At 34.9% G+C, this 15,835-nt stretch overlaps 1 protein-coding gene and 1 long non-coding RNA gene across 9 annotated transcripts in view; both read left to right on the top strand.

Moving 5' to 3' along the window:
• Positions 1-15,835, top strand: part of TTN (titin) — a 236,790-nt gene that overhangs the window by 88,927 nt on the left and 132,028 nt on the right. For 7 of the 8 annotated variants that reach the window (XM_042040505.1, XM_042040513.1, XM_042040510.1 and 4 more), the window contains 6 exons: positions 483-530; positions 1,382-1,438; positions 1,574-1,651; positions 1,918-2,169; positions 2,800-2,892; positions 3,431-3,508. In XM_042040505.1, the coding sequence (XP_041896439.1) occupies positions 483-530; positions 1,382-1,438; positions 1,574-1,651; positions 1,918-2,169; positions 2,800-2,892; positions 3,431-3,508 (606 nt within the window). The remainder of the gene's footprint in view (positions 1-482; positions 531-1,381; positions 1,439-1,573; positions 1,652-1,917; positions 2,170-2,799; positions 2,893-3,430; positions 3,509-15,835) is intronic. The other variant, XM_042040507.1, reaches the window with a different exon arrangement.
• Positions 10,687-11,823, top strand: LOC121670384. Its single transcript, XR_006018131.1, has 4 exons — positions 10,687-10,765; positions 11,016-11,099; positions 11,382-11,444; positions 11,746-11,823. It is a non-coding gene; the product is annotated as an uncharacterized LOC121670384 (long non-coding RNA).

The following is a 15,835-nucleotide window of genomic DNA, read 5'->3' as shown; positions in this document are numbered from 1 at the left end:
ATTTTCAAATCTTTTTTTCCTAGAGTTAGAGTAAGTAAAACCTACATCCTGAAAAAATATTCCTCATCTACAGACATGTGGAACTATTATTCTCATAAATAGTGGCAATGAATACTGAGATAAATCCATACTCAGTGACATTAATAAGGACACTATTCTGTACAATATGGAATGCCACATTCTCTAAAACACACAAGTTTATTTTTGTTTGAATTACTAAGGAACAGAACGATGAAGATGTACCAACTAATAGATAGGATCCTCTCTGTGCAACTGAAAAAAAATAACCAAGGAGGCAAAATAAGTAACAATTGTCTCCTTATGATAAGTAGTGGTCCTCTTTTTTGAAAGTTCTTAAGAGCCTACTCCAAATGTTACAAAAAGAAAGATTATAGCACCATCAACTACTATTCTTGAGGAGAGCATATTGAAATTTTTATTAGAAGGATTTATTAAGTCAATTAAACATTTTGATTTTCTAGATGTTCCTGATGCCAAGGTTGCAGTTCCACCTCAAAAACCAGCTGAAGGTAGGGTAACAAACCATACTTGTTCCAAATCTGCACTGAAGCAGAAGGCCAGTGGGAACCTCAGAGAAAAATCATAGCTCAGTTATAAGATCTAGTTAATGGTCCCTGTGAGCAAGACTTGACTTGGATAGGCTTCTTTGCTGTGTGGAAGGTGAAAACTCTATACAGGTAGTGGTAGGAATTAATTTAATTCTCTTAGAAAGAGTCCTTTCCATCATGCTTCCCTATCAGTCTATTGTTCATTTGATCTTCCTTTGATTTCCATCTTCCTCGGTGATTTTGGTTTTTTTTTAATTTTCACCTCTTCTTTTAGTCACAAAAATATCTTTTAAACAAGCTGTCTGAATTACTGCCTTTAAAAATACATTCTTTTAAAGCCATATGTTGGATTTCATGTTTATGGCAAATGGTCTCTCCCCAGGCTCTGTTTTTGGACTACAGACTACAAACAGTATTTATACTTCTGTTAAACCCAGTAGCTTACTATAAACCTCAGCAGTTTAAACTTCTTGGGTTTATTTCCAGGATAATTTGGTAAATGCTTGCAGTGGCAGCAGGAGGGGAAAGATTTGATATTTAGATGAATTGCCATCAGCAAAGATAGGAGAGTGATGGCAGCAATGAAAATAAAGCTGAGGACATTCAGGGTTCAAATAAAGGTAGACAGGGGATTCCCACTCAAAATATATTTATTCAGCTGCTGTAAACTGTCAGAATAAGCACCATGTTTGCTTTTATTCTGCAGCTGCAATAAAATCTTAAAATGTATTTTTCCAAACCAAGGTTTTTCTTCATTTACAAGGAAATATCAAACTTAAATTTTGTTCTAAATATTTCATTTTTCCTACAAGCTGCCCCTATTCCTATTCTTCTGCCTCTTGCTCCACCTCCAGAGGAGAAAAAGCCAGGTAAATGTCCTTACAGTATTTGAATAGTGTGTTCATGTTTCATTATCTCAGTTGGGTTTTGAATTTTTGTTTGTTTGGCTTTTTAGGGATTCTTAAGGGGTTTTAATTTAAATTTTTAAATCTATTACTTTTAAGCAGAGAGAAAAGTTCCATTAAAGAAAGTCCCCCAAAAGGTGGTTAAAAAAGGTCCTGAAGAAGTCCCACCACCTAAAGGTAACTTTTTCCTTTTTTTGAAAACTTTTTTAAAATAGTAAAATCACCTTGTTTTTTGTTTTGAAATAACTTGAATCTACCACAATTGTTTGGTTTCTGTCTTTATGTTCAAAACATACATTTAAAGTCCAAGCTGATTGTGACTGCAAAAATAGTCCCTTCTTTAAACCATCAGTGAGGGTGAAATAATTTCATTAAATGGGAGCATCCAATATGCCTTGCAAATTCCAGAATATAATATGAATAATCAATATATTTATTTTAAGTTCCTGAGGTGCTACCAGAGAAGCCCAAAGAGATCAAAATAACATCCATGGCAAGGAGAGAAGAGATACATGAAGAAAAGAAAATACATGAAATGCCCAAAGAAATTTATGAAGAATGGGAAGAAGATTATGGCGAAGACCATGACTATTATGTCAAGGAAGAAGGCTATGATGAAGGGGAAGAGGAATGGGAAGAAGCTTATGAGAAAAGAGAAGTGACTTATGAAGAAAAAAGAATAATTCATGAAGAAGGTATTTGAATTATGCCATTTTATTTCCTCTCATTTCTCATATTTATTATTAAGCCCCCAACATTTTGAACTAGGCAGCATTTTTTTTTTGTTTTTGTTAAAATATCTGGAACTATAATATGCTGACAAATTTTAAGTGACACTTGATGATAACACAAGATATCACAAGGTATGGATGCAGATAGTAATGGATACATTAGAAATTCATTGCCAATGAACTTTGCAGGTCTTTAAAACTTAATATGCGTTAGTAGTAGTAGGGTATGTGTCATTTTTAGTTTTTTTTGCATATTTCTTCTGTCATTTTCATATGTTCTAGATAAACTTGACTTACTTAAATGTTTCACACATTTCTTGATTGATGTTAATGGCTGTATTTTGCAATTTCTTGCCTGCTATAACTGTCTTGGGGATTAGTAACATGTGTGCCTCTAGGAACAGAATTTGGCTTTGATGAGAAAATATAAAACTTGAAAGTAAACAAAACATTTTACTTCAACAATTGGATCTCCAAAACTCTCTGTGTGTTTTTAAAATTCATAAAATTATAATGGCATAACAAACTCCTTTCTGTCTTCAGAGCCTTTAGACGACATATTTTTATCACTAAGTAATGTTATTGTTTTTTAAGTGACTGAAGTTCCTAAGAAACCTGTGCCTGAGCGAAAACCACCAGCGATTACAGCTGAAAAGAAGGAAAAGAAGGAAGTAACTGTTCAAAAAGGTATGACTTTCCCCCAAAACTAACAGGAACATGCAGATTAAGATCTCTTATGCATCTTCTTCAAGCTGAATGATGCTGATTATTCACATTTCATTGGAAAGAAGAAAATTCTCTTTATGTTAGACAGCAAGATGAGCAAGGCTCATGGCAACCCTTTCTCTCCTCCCACCTCATACTTCTGAGCTCTCTGCTCAGTTTTGGTTGAATGAAAACACGAATTGATGGTAAAATCAAACTGAGCTTCAGTTATACTTTCTTCTCCCTGGATATTAGCCTTGGGCACGGGTGTAACTTTTAAGCCATTAAATGCTGCCCTTCTGGGAAGTGTTCTCCATTTACATCACTTCATATCTCTCAGGGTAGGGTGGGCCTCATTGCCACTACTGTTCACCACAGTAAACAATGCGCTGAACAGTGCACAGGATGCACAAGGTTTATAACATTCTAAACAAAAAAAGGGGCCAGTTCTATCTGGTTTCTGTCCGGAAAACAATTTGCAAAATTACTTAAACAATAAACCTATCTGAATTACTTGCAGTTGTCAAGAAACCTGTTGATGAAAAAGTGGAGGTAACAACTCAGAGAATTGCAGAAGAAAAAGTCAAACGGACTGAGGGTAACTACTGTTTAATTATCTTAATGTCATCTTTCTATGAAAGTTGTGGATTTTGTTACTAAGCTGATCTGCATATGCTTTGTCTTTACTTAACATGGTCTGATCAATTTTTCAGTCTTTGAAACATCTCATAAAAGCTTCTGCTGAATTCTTTAAAAAGAAGATTAAAATCTTTTCAGGGGAAAATAATAAATGCAAATATTAACTACCAATGCTTTAAGAAAGGAAGCGTGTATAAAATTGCACTGGGTGAAACAGTGTGTTTCACTCTAAGCTGTAGATACTAAATCCCTGTCTTGCTTAGATTTCCATCTCGACCCATCTACCAAGATGCCTTGGTTAATTCTTTCGTTATAAAATAAAGATGCACCCTTATTCTCTTAGTAGCTACGTCCTTTTGTATGGCATTCCCCATTCCGCAGCAGGATTCTGCCAGCTGCAATTCAGTAAGTGTCAAGAAATGACCTGTATGCTAAACGCCCTGAGCTACCCAGCACCTTTAGAATGTAGCAATAAAAAGAAACAAACACATTCCTTCTGTTGCTTTGTGTGATTCCAAGAAGCCTGACTTACCTGCTGAGTTAGATTGTCTCGTTTGTTGTATTTTCAACATCATTGATAGATAGCTGTAGACTTATTTTGATCTCTTTGCTAAATATTTGACTGAGTAACAAAATTCTAACGCCAACAGTTACCAAGAAAGTTCTGCCTCCAAAACCTACACCAATGGTCGTTGAGGAAAAAGTTATGAAAAAGGAAGGTACAAATCAGCATCTCTGAATTGCAGTTTACTTTTTTTTCCAGCACCCTATGTGTTTCTGTGCTTCTTTTGAATATGTGGGCCTGTGTGTATGTATCTGGATCCATAGCAGTAGTCATGCTGTGACTACTCAGTGTTTAATTAATATGTCTACCATGCTTTTGTTGTTTATAAAGTCTGTTTTTAACGTAGTTGTGGATAGCCTTTTGCTTCTTGTTTAAAGAACCTATGGTCACACTGCAGCGTGACTTAGCTTTGTCTTCATCTATTCTGCTTGCTGGCCTATCCTTACATAATAAACATAATTGTGCCCCTGTGCCCAAAAATATCTTTGAAGAAACACCTCTAGAATTCTTTTGATGTACTATTTCCAAAAGCCCATGCATGCATTTTGTTTCAAATATTTGGGTTAAAGGTGTCTGTGTCTATAGTCTTTAACAAATACTGAATATTCTACTTGCGTGCTCGTTCTGTGTTCAGTATTTTAGAATGTGAATACTGACTGTCTAAATATGTCTAAGACTTCAATGTTCAGTACGGATAAAGTTTTGATAAAAACTCACATGCTGACTACCAGTAATGTGGATCTAGAATATTAAATACTAAAACAAAATCCTATCTTTAAAGTACCAACAGTAGAAACATGGACTGTTTCAGAAGAAAAGATGTCAGTTTCTGTCCACAGAGAAGAAGAGTATTCATATGATGTTACAGGTATGTACAAAACCAAAAGTATGTGCACCCAAATCAAAACAATCAGTCCTACTAGACTTTCTTTTGATCTATTTTTATGTATGGCAAATTACATATTTAGACACATCATATACTTGTCTTTCAGTATGCCTTGCTTTTTTTTGTCCATTGTGTTATGTAGCTTTACTTTTATTTAGTTTAATAAATGGAAATTTTTCAACTATTTTATCTTAATATTGTTTAAATACTTCTCTTTGAAGAGCCAACAGAACATGAGAAAACAGTTGAAGAAAGATTCTTTGAAGCTGTTTACCCAGTTGAAGGTAGTTTGATTAAGGACAGAAGTCTAATCAATATTTGTTTGTTTGCTTTAATTTGAATCAAAATTCATTGTGAGATTTGCACATGCTGTCCATTTCCTGGTTTAAATTTTTTTACATATTTACATGTGGGTTTCAGGGATGATTGTGTACTGGACACACACATAGTATCTTCTTAAATTTTTTCGGATTTACTATGGACATTGATATTTCCTATCTCAACATTTAATATCTTTAAAATTCCTATTGTAGCACATAAGGAAGTTGAGGAAGAGGAAGAAGTCGTTTCTACAGAACTGGAGATCTCTCATGTTGAAGGTGAATAAAGACTTTGCATCAACATCTGCTCCGTTTTTCTGAACTTTCACATTATCTGTCTGTAACATTGTTTACCGAAGGATAGCATATCAGAACTGAGATTTCAATTTCTCTATGGCTCTGCTTTCAAAGCTTCAAGCCCTACTGCAATTCTATCTTATTCTTCTTCATCACTGCTTTAAATAATTCTTGTAATAGCTTTTCATGAGATGGGTTTGTTGTATCTGTTTGATAAAATAGAATAGTTTTTGGCTTATAGTGTTTACTCATACACCATGTTAAGAGTAGCCTACTCTGGTTTACCAATTATTATAGCTGTGTCCTAAATGATCACCACCTATCTTTTAAAGTGCCTGAGATACCAAAGAGGCGCGTTCCAGAAGAAAGAAAGCCTGTTCCCGTCCCTAAAACAGAAGCTCCATCAGCTAAAGGTATTTCTACTGCTCTAGTAAAAAAAAGAAAGAAACAAAACCCAAACAAATATTCTTTTTTTGTATTATTTTTCATGTTTTCATGAATACATTTAGGAATTTACTCTCTATGTGCCTTTGTTTTTGCACTATCTCTGTATGCATTATTTGGTTTTGAATTGTCTCCATCGCACAGTTTCAGTTTTTCAATTGTGCTGTAACTTAGCTTACAGCTTCAATTTGTCTCGGCTTCTTCTCTTTCTTAACAATCTTTTGCTTATTATTCTATTTGTGTGGCTTTTGCTGGCAAGTGTAGGGTGTTTTTACTTCAAGAGAGTCCCATGATAGGTGCTAGTGCAGTGATTTTAACATAGGAGTTTTATACTGTATCATAGTGTCTTTCCTGTATAGTCCACATTTGTCCAAAAGGCTGTATGTTGTATTGTGTTGGTTACAGTGCTCAGCTCCTTGTCCAGGCCCTGTGTTTGTTGTATAAAACAACCTTGGATTACTCAAACCTGGGTCAGTGTTCCAAAAACTAAAGATGTCTTACTTTAACAATGTTTTCCAAAGTGCCTGAAGTCCCTAAGAAAACTGTTCCAGAAAAGAAAGTTGCTGTTGCTAAAAAGGAGGTGGCTCCCCCAGCAAAAGGTACAGCATCTTTTGAATGTGGGCTTTAACCAGTTCTGTGCTATTGTCTTCTTTTCCTAACTTCTCTTATGTTCTCAACATAAGCATGTGATAAATGTAATCTTTCTGTGTTCCATGCGTGAACAGGTCTGTTCTCATCTAAGACATTCAAACGCCTTAGAAAGATTACTTAAATGAATTTTGATACCTTTAGAGTTTTTGAAGGGCCCAGAAAAACTGCCTGAAGAAAAAGTACATGTTCCTTTTCCCAAAGGAGAACATCTGCGTGCCAAAGATACACTTACTGATGGAGTGTACACTACTTGTTGAGTTTTATTTTTGTATTAGTCTGTATGTAAGCATGTTTGTGTTAGAATTAATATTTTATGTATAATTCTCTGTGCATCCGTGAGAATTTTTAAGACCTGGTAATATAGTCGAGCAGCTCTTTCTTCAGTTAAGAAATCAGTCTTAAAGTGTTTGATAGTCTTCCAGCAACTGGTTTGATTTTGGTTTTCATCAAGCATGTGTTGCCCTTGTCATATATCTTTCTATGTTAAGTGTATGAATGTGTTATGTGGTGTGTCTAGATATTCTTATAAATGGATTAATGAAATCTATAATACTTAATAAATCTTTGAAATTTAGAATTCAGTTATCTTATATGTTTTTTTAAGTGCCAGAGGTTCCTAAGAAAGCTCCACCAGAGAAAAAAGTTGCTGTTCCAAAAAGAGAGGAAGCTCCAACACCTAAAGGTACACTTAAAAAAATAATTTTCTTTTCTTTTATCTTAAACATCTTGTTTATGTCAAATTTTGGGTTTGATTGCTAAGTTAATCAGGTTTTACTTGTACTTCAGCCATGTTAAATATGTATCTTTTGTGTCAGGTTTGTGTATAGGTGTGCTATAGATTTATTCTTAAAACACTTGTTAATTTTAGCTAACGATAATTATAATTAATATCTTTGAAGTGCCAGAAGTACCTAAGAAACTGGCTCCAGAAGAAAAAATGCCATATGTTCCTAAAGTAGAAATTCCCTCTGCAAAAGGTACAATATAGCTCACTTTAATATCATTTATTGTAGCCTTTAGAACATTGCATTTATCTCAACTTGATCAATTGTCGTGTTTGGTAAGCAAAACATGACCATGTGTAATCTTTTTAAACAACACATTTCTCTTACATGATGCATTTGCCAGTTTTTACTTCAGAGGTTCTAAAACAAATACTTTCTTTAAGTGCCTGCAGTTCCTAAGACACCTGTCCCTAAAGAAAAAGTATCTCCTGCTGTTCCTAAAAAACCTGAGGCTCCTCCAGCTAAAGGTATGCTTTCCAGTAGAATACAAGAATATGCCATCTCTCACCTTCTGTTTATATGTTCTGTACTTAGTCATTGATTCGTGCTTCCCCTGTGAGTTCTGCTGTTCTGATTTAGACAATGAATCATTAAGTATGTTGTATCTCTTATGCAGTACTTACATAGTATTCTTGCTAAATATTGAATCTCCATTATATGTTATGTGCTCAGTACCCTTAAGCAACTCTTTGGAAAACTAGAGTTAGCATTTTGAAACTATGCTTTCACAATGGAATTGGAAAGGCACACATTTAATATCATTGTCTTTCAAAGTGCCTGAAGTGCAGAAGAAAGCCAGTTTTGAAGAAAGAGTACTTATTACAGAAGAAAGAATATCCGTTGCCATTCCAGAGGAAATCCCATTACCTGAAGGTACACTATAAACAGACAATAGTGAGAAACTTGTGCTATGTCTACAAGTCTGTTGCTCTAATATCAAGATCAAAATACACCAAAAATTTTTTCATAGTTATCTTGTATGAGTTTTGTGTTGAACTGCAGGCAGGTTAAAAGCCTCCTAAGTGCCACTTACAATTTCAGTCTTGAATGTCAGGATCCCCCCGCATCAACAGGAATGGAAACTACTACTGAATAAAATGGTCTTCAGATCAGGGGCTCATAAAATTGCTGTAGCAAATATGGATGTATTGTTTAATTTAGACTCCAAAAATTAGAGCTGTGACCATCCATTTGTCATTTTCTCTACAAAGCTCTCTGTAGCCCTGAAGATAAAATACTGCTTCCCTCTGCAGTGTCAGCTTCTCACCAGCTTTCAGTTCACCTTCTCATGTTCAGGAACAATTGAGATCAGTTGTTTTAAGTTAGTATAATTCTGCATAATATCTGCTTCAAGATAACTGAAATCAGCATTTTGTCTGTTTTTATATCCCATTAATAAATACCCATTAATAAAGTAGTAAAGACAATTTGCACTTTCCTTTAAAAAACCATAAATGAATTTTTAGAAGCAAATTTGGAATGTCTATCTAAAACACGAACTTGCACATACACATCCATATGGATACATGCAGTGCTCATTTCTGTTTGTCTCCTGCAAATTAACCTTTTCTCTGGAACTAGTTGATGTTTTCCCTGACACAGTCACCTTTGTAGATGAGTACATGCCAGGATTTCCTTTCAGTTCTTGACCTATCTATCTCATTTGTTCCTCTCCTCACTTTCACACAGTTGGATCAAGGAGCAACCTCTAATTCTTTCACTCTTGTTTTCTCCACCTGAGTTGTCGTGATGGGGAAATTTGGGGAGCTGAGACATTCTATTGAACTGACAGTTGACCAGTGAATGGTATTAGATACAAAAACACACAATGGGGTGCATGGGACATGGACAAACAACATAATTTAGAGCAAATAATTACATATGTATGTGCACAGCACTTTCTGTATTTTATGCATATCTTTGCATATATTATCATATAGAACTTCTAAGAATTGATCTTCATCTTCTTTATCCATCAATCCCTCCTTCTCTCCATCTATCCATCCACCAAAAATACTAAAACAAATAATTTTCCTTAAAGAACCAACAGTTGAAGAATGGTCTGAAGAAGAAGCAGAGGAAGTATCTATTTCCATTCACAGAGAAGATATTTCTGAAGGTACGACAACAATTCAGAAATACTAGGCAAAAAAGTAATTTTTGCTCTATACCAAATAGACAGCTTGGATTAATAACTGCATTATTCATAAGGAAAAAATTACTACTATATCAATATGTTTTGTAACTTATAATTTTTAATTTTAATGTCTACAACTTCTGTTACTTGCTTTTGAAAAGTACGGTAGCTAATCCTGTTTCAATACAGTGAAAATAATAGGTTATCTCTTTGATAGTGAGATCTATCAGGCCCTCTTTTTGTTTACAAAAATCCTCTGCTGGAAATTCCTCTTCCACCAGGTTGCTTGGATGAAGTAAATGTTCTTGAGAATACCGTGGTGCACTCAGATTCCTCAGATAATTTAATTGTAAAATGACTATATTGTTTCCACCTGTAAGTTTATTGGTGGTAACATAATACTGGTGAAGGACAGTAACACTGACTGATTCAGTTTCTATGACAAGTGACACCACAGAAAGATTTTTCCGTGGACATTTTTAGTCAAGGAATTTTCTTGGTATTTGGGAAAGAAGGTATCTCAAAATGGACAAATTTCAACATTAGTGGACAGAGTAATGGACTGAGCATTTTCAAATTCTACACAAATACAAGATGAGAGCTCAGTCTCTTGTTCCATTTAAGTTGCTTGGAGTGTTTCTATTGGCCTCAGAGGAAGCAGGATGACTTGAATATAGATTTTGTCACCCCAGATGTGTCTATTAATAAAGCACACTGTTTATTCTTGTTTTACAAATATTATGTTGCTTACTAGGGCCATAAAGATAGTAATATATGTCAAATACTTAAACTTCGGTGTTTTTATATTTTACTCTTTTTAAAAGTTACTGAAGAAGAGTCTTACTACATAGAGGAGACAGTAACTGTTCCAGAAAGAGAGGAAGCCCCACCCACAAAAGGTATACGTTCATTTCACTACACCATCCAAGTTGTTTCATCATTCTTGGCATTATGTTGCCACTATATGTTTATGTCCATTTTTGGCTTTTTTGTATGTGTTCATGCTATAGTGATACTACTCCTCTATGTAAAATTATGTATTGTAATCTTTTAAAGTGCCTGAGAAGCACAGGAGAATTGCCCCTGAGCCAAAAGTCCCAGCTGTTCTTAAGGAAGCTCCAGGAGCTAAAGGTATAAATCAGTTTCTCAACTGGTTGATGTGTCTTCAAAGGAATTATGTTCGTCTTGCTGTCTTGCTTGTACATGTTGACATGGGTGGTGTCTTCTGACAATGATAAATGCTGTATCAAATTCCACTTTGTACTTTGAAAATTATTGTCTGTCTTAACTCAGTAAAACAAATTGTGTACTAGGCAATTGCAAATATTACACTTTAATATTCTTTCTCATCTTCCTTCTCATCTTACTCATTTTCCTAAAGTTCCTGAAGTTCAAAAGAAAGCAGTTCCTAAAGAGAAAGTACCTGTTCCTGTGTCTAAAAAAATGGTGGCTCCACCAGCAAAAGGTATATCAGTGTTCCTGTTGCAAAAAAATGCGGTTTTGCTGCCTTCCATCTTTAACATATATGCCTACGTTGGGGATTGTATTGTTGATACAATATATATCTCCCTATCAAATTTCTTCAACATTAAACATGTATTTATGTCTGTGTACAATGACACCTGTGACCTGTGCTGTTTGATGAGATTTTATGTTATTATATGTTATTTATATGTTATTTCATCTTCTATCTTATACCTGTTGATAAATCAAACAAATTTTCTAAAGTTACACAATCTTTTTTAAGAACCTGCAGAAGCATTGGTGCCCACTTTTGAGGCAGAATTTGAAGAACCTCCAACAACCAAAGGTAAACAGATTATTATCATGGAGATTTTTTAGTTTGGTCTTGCAGTATTTATGTTTAGGCATTTTACTTAAATACAGTTTTGTTTGTTAGTATCTGTAACCTTTGTAGGGATCTCCTCTATCTTTTGACTCTTTACTCATTTTCGTGCTATGGCTATAAAATACGCTCTTCAGCAGTGTCTTATTTTTGTTGCTGTTGAAGTTCACTTAGCACTTTTTTTAAAACAATCAGAATAAGTAGAAGACACACATATCTGCATTTCAAATATTGCAATTAAATATTCTTGCACATTATTTTTAAGTGACTGAAGTTCACAGGAAAATTATCACAGAAGAAAAAGTTGCAGTTGCTAAAAAAGAAGTGGCTCCACCAAAGAAAGGTACATAATTTTTCAGAGTTACACAAGGGAAGTCTTGTTTCAGAATAGTGGTTTGTATTTATGTCTAGTTATCTAACACAAACTGTAATGTTCAGTGTTTGCTGTCTTTTTTTTTTTTTTTACTTGAAGTAATGTCAAGTCTCTGATTTGTGTTTTGTTATCTGCTTATGTTTATATACTGCGATTAATTTAACATCTTTTACAATAAACTTCTTTTTAAAAAATGCCAGCAGTGCCCAAGAAGCCTGTGCCAGAAGACAAAGTACCTGTTCCAATTCCACAGAAAGTGGCAGCTCCACCAGCTAAAGGTATACAAGTTCTTTTGAAAGTAGAGATGGTTTTTAAATATCAGACATCCATGTGCATCATACTCACAGTCTGCCTTAGTTAACCAATCTGTCTCTCCTGATTTGATTATAAGTGAAAAGGACCTTTGTCTTCTCCCTTTCAAAATACTGCAGTGTGACAGAGAATAGTCATACACCTTCATTCCTTGCATTTTTAGCTATTTAATACCACTGATCACTCTAGATGCTTAAAGGCTTTGCCAAGCTGAGTGATGATATTTACTCAGTGAAAAAAAAAAAAATATTGAACACATTTAGAAAAAAAATTATCAATGTTTTATAATATTGTCAATATTCAGTGAAATGTTTCAAACTTACAAATATGTCTTGTGTTTCTGTGCTTTTCTTGTGTTTCATTTTGTTATGTACCCTGTATGTGTGGTGTTCTTGCTGTTATGTGGTTTGTGTTTCTGAAGAGTCTAGAGACAAAGTATTTATTTCTTACCTTCCTCTTATTCATTCCATCTTACTTCACAATATGTGAATATTCTGTTTGATTTTGATTTGTTTTGGTCGATATATCTATTAGCCTAATATTACATATATTATTTTAGTATATATTATTTGTATGTTTCATGTGATTGTTGTGTTCATTATATTTTCTTTTAAATAGTGTGCTATTTGCTCCTAATTGTCTGTCCATAATTCTTTCGTATGAACTTCAGAATGTGTGTGATTTGTTTTAGAGGCTAGTATTCTTACAATTACTATCTTTAAAGTGGCAGAAGCACAGAGGAAAACTGCCAGAGAAGAAAGAGTATCCATTGCTGTTCAAAAGAGAAAAGTGCCTCCACCACCAGAAGGTAGTCCTGGCCATGGGTTAATCTACTAATAGATTGTGCTCATGTAATGCTATCAGAGCTTCAGGCCTACTGGTCTGGCACATTTCCTGAGGTTCAAATTTAGAATTATAGAATCATTTAAGTTGGACAAGACGCTTAAGATCATTGAGTCCAATCATTAACCTTAAACTATCAAGTCTATCACTATGATCCACTATAGTCCCAGGGGACCTTTTACATAGTTTTTGAGAAATACTAGAGACATTTTTCCCAATTACTCTGGGGGTGGGTGGTGTCACGAAACAATAGTCATTTTTCTAAGAAACTCCAAATGGGATATTTATTGTACGTTATATGACACCAGAAAAAAACATATTAATGTTAGACTCTGTCTTTGAAGTGCCAACAGAAGAAGAACACTGGGCTATGTCAGAGGAAGTATCCGTTTCTCTCCACACAGAAAAGGAGATTTCATACACAGGTATGAAGACAAAAAAGATTCTGTGTCCAAAGTTACATCTTATCAGCCAGTAAAAAAAAAAAAAAAAAGAGCGAAAACAAAACAAAATTTCATGTCCTTTGCTATTGCCAGTTTATCATGATAGTGAAGCTTGTAGAATAACACAGGACAGTATTTCATTCTCGTGAAATGTTTAATGCTTTCCTCTTGGCTTACTGCTGTTCTCATAGTGGAAGCCCAATAATTTCATTCGGTCCTCCGTTTCAAATCTTGCCACCTGTCTGACCTTTGAGGGGAAACAGGAGACAGTCTTGGCTTTCACTTAAAGTAACACGCTTTCCTATCCTGAAAAGAAAGACAGTCCTTTCCTGTTCTGTAAAAGCAACTCCTCACCTAAATATGAAGGTTAAAGAAAGAAATCTTTAACTCTACTGTTACCTACACGGCTGAGACACTCAACACAATCCAACGTCATGGACCTGCCTGCTCAACTGTCCATAGCCTTTAAAGAAAATTCATTGCTCTTTCACTTTGCAGACTATCAACCGATTTGTGAAAAATGACCCACAAGATGCCTCATACTTACTACTTTTAGACCTGATACCGTTGATAAACAGCATTATCATATTGATATCATGAAAGATTAATACAGAAAAATCAGTGTGAAGTTAAACTATCTATTTAGTCTCCAAAGATGGGGGGACAAGCATATCAGGAGTACTAGGAGTAAGATGGAAGACAATCTTTGGTCCTCTGTAAGGCAGGTGTAATATGTCATCTGGAAGGAAAAGGGTCAAAGCAGAAGGACATAAAATGCAACAGTTCTCCAATGGGGTATGAAACAGAGGTGTTTTAGCCGGAAAAAAAGGAATCTAAAGGAACCTGAGCTTTCTGAAAAGGGCACTCATGCACAATGCAGTTTTTGTTATCAAATCCACCAAAGTACCCGTTCCAACCAGTTTTAGTTTAAGATTTCAAATGTAGATGTCCCTGGCATTTACAATTAATTATCAAGGAGGACTCTGCCAGAAAATACTTAAAGAGCCCCAAAAATAACACCAAGCATCAAGACTTGTGTCAGCCACTCATTTATGCTCACTGTAGCTTATCATGAATAAAGCCTCTAGAAATACTCAAATCTGTCACTGACAGAATGGATTCCATCTCTTAAGGTGAGAAAAAAATCTCAAATCTATTAAGAAAATGCCACAGTTATTCTCTAACTTGGCAAGTCTGCCAGATCTTAAAATGCCAAGGTAATTTTCTGTGCACTTTCCAGTTATATTGGTCAAAAATTTTCCAAGACACCTGCCTCAGAAGACAAGACCCACACACTTCTGTAAAAGAGAATACGCTGTTTAAACATAGCAAGCATTCTTTACTAAATAAATCTTAAAAACTGAATATATACACATCTTAATCTTTTGGAAATGCTCCTGCTTTTACAAGGAATGGCTCGTTGCCATGTCAGAACAAACAAGTCACTTCATAAAGTAATTCACAGAAGAGGAAAAATACCTTCGTCCCCGAGCAAGTAATTCTTTTGCTTTTAATTAGACCAGAACTCTTACCTATTGCTAGTCACTCTCAAAGTCTTTCTTGAAGGTTCCCTCACCTTCATCTGGAGCTTCCTACACAAATCTTTTGTTGTCAGTGAATAAGGACTCTTGATCTCTTCCTGAGGTAGTGCAAAGTGCCACTGTTGTGAAGAGGAGCTGCTACAGAGAACAATGAGTTTTAATTGATTTTGTAGTTGGATGGCTTTGGATTTTGAATTCTGCCCACCAGCAAGCTTAACTTCACTGTTGGCAGCAGTGGATGAAGCAGGAATCATATCAGCTGTTTATATTGGTATCTTGAAAAGTTTGCTGTTTCTTAGTTGAAAAGCAGCCTAATGACTTCCCTAGCTACATGTCCAGTGACAATAGGCATGCATGTCTTTTATATGTGTTCGTAAGATATCTTTTTCTGTTTTGGTTTTCTGTTTTTGGTTTTATACAATTTACATCTAAAAATTCTTAAACATAATTGTACTGTATCTTTTAAGTGCCTGATGTACCAGAGCGGGCTACCATTGAAGAAAGAGTACCAATTTATCCTCCTAAAAAAATGGCAAGACCACCAGCTAAAGGTATACTGGATAGAGTATTGAAATATGGTGTAAATGTTTTTTGTGTCTTGTGTGTTCCATGTACAGTGAGTACTGATTTGTTTTCTATGGAATGTTCTTCCTTTGGTTAATTCTTAGCCAAAAATGCCTTTTGATCCTTATTATTAGTAAGATCTATGTGCTAAATTTTAAGGTTCTTTTAATTGGTATCTTTTTAAGTGCCTGAAGTACGCAAGACAGTTGTCCGAAAAGAAAAAGCATATGTTGAAGTTCCTCAGTATGAAGAGGAAGAAGAGATTCCAAAATATGAGGA

The sequence above is a fragment of the Corvus kubaryi genome, unplaced genomic scaffold (assembly GCF_017639235.1).
Source record: "Corvus kubaryi isolate FWS band 111438036 unplaced genomic scaffold, C.kubaryi_AGA036_p1.0 37396, whole genome shotgun sequence".
Taxonomy (NCBI): Eukaryota; Metazoa; Chordata; class Aves; order Passeriformes; family Corvidae; genus Corvus; species Corvus kubaryi.
The sequence above is the reverse complement of the archived record's forward strand: the minus strand, read 5'-3'. Positions and strand labels throughout refer to the sequence as shown.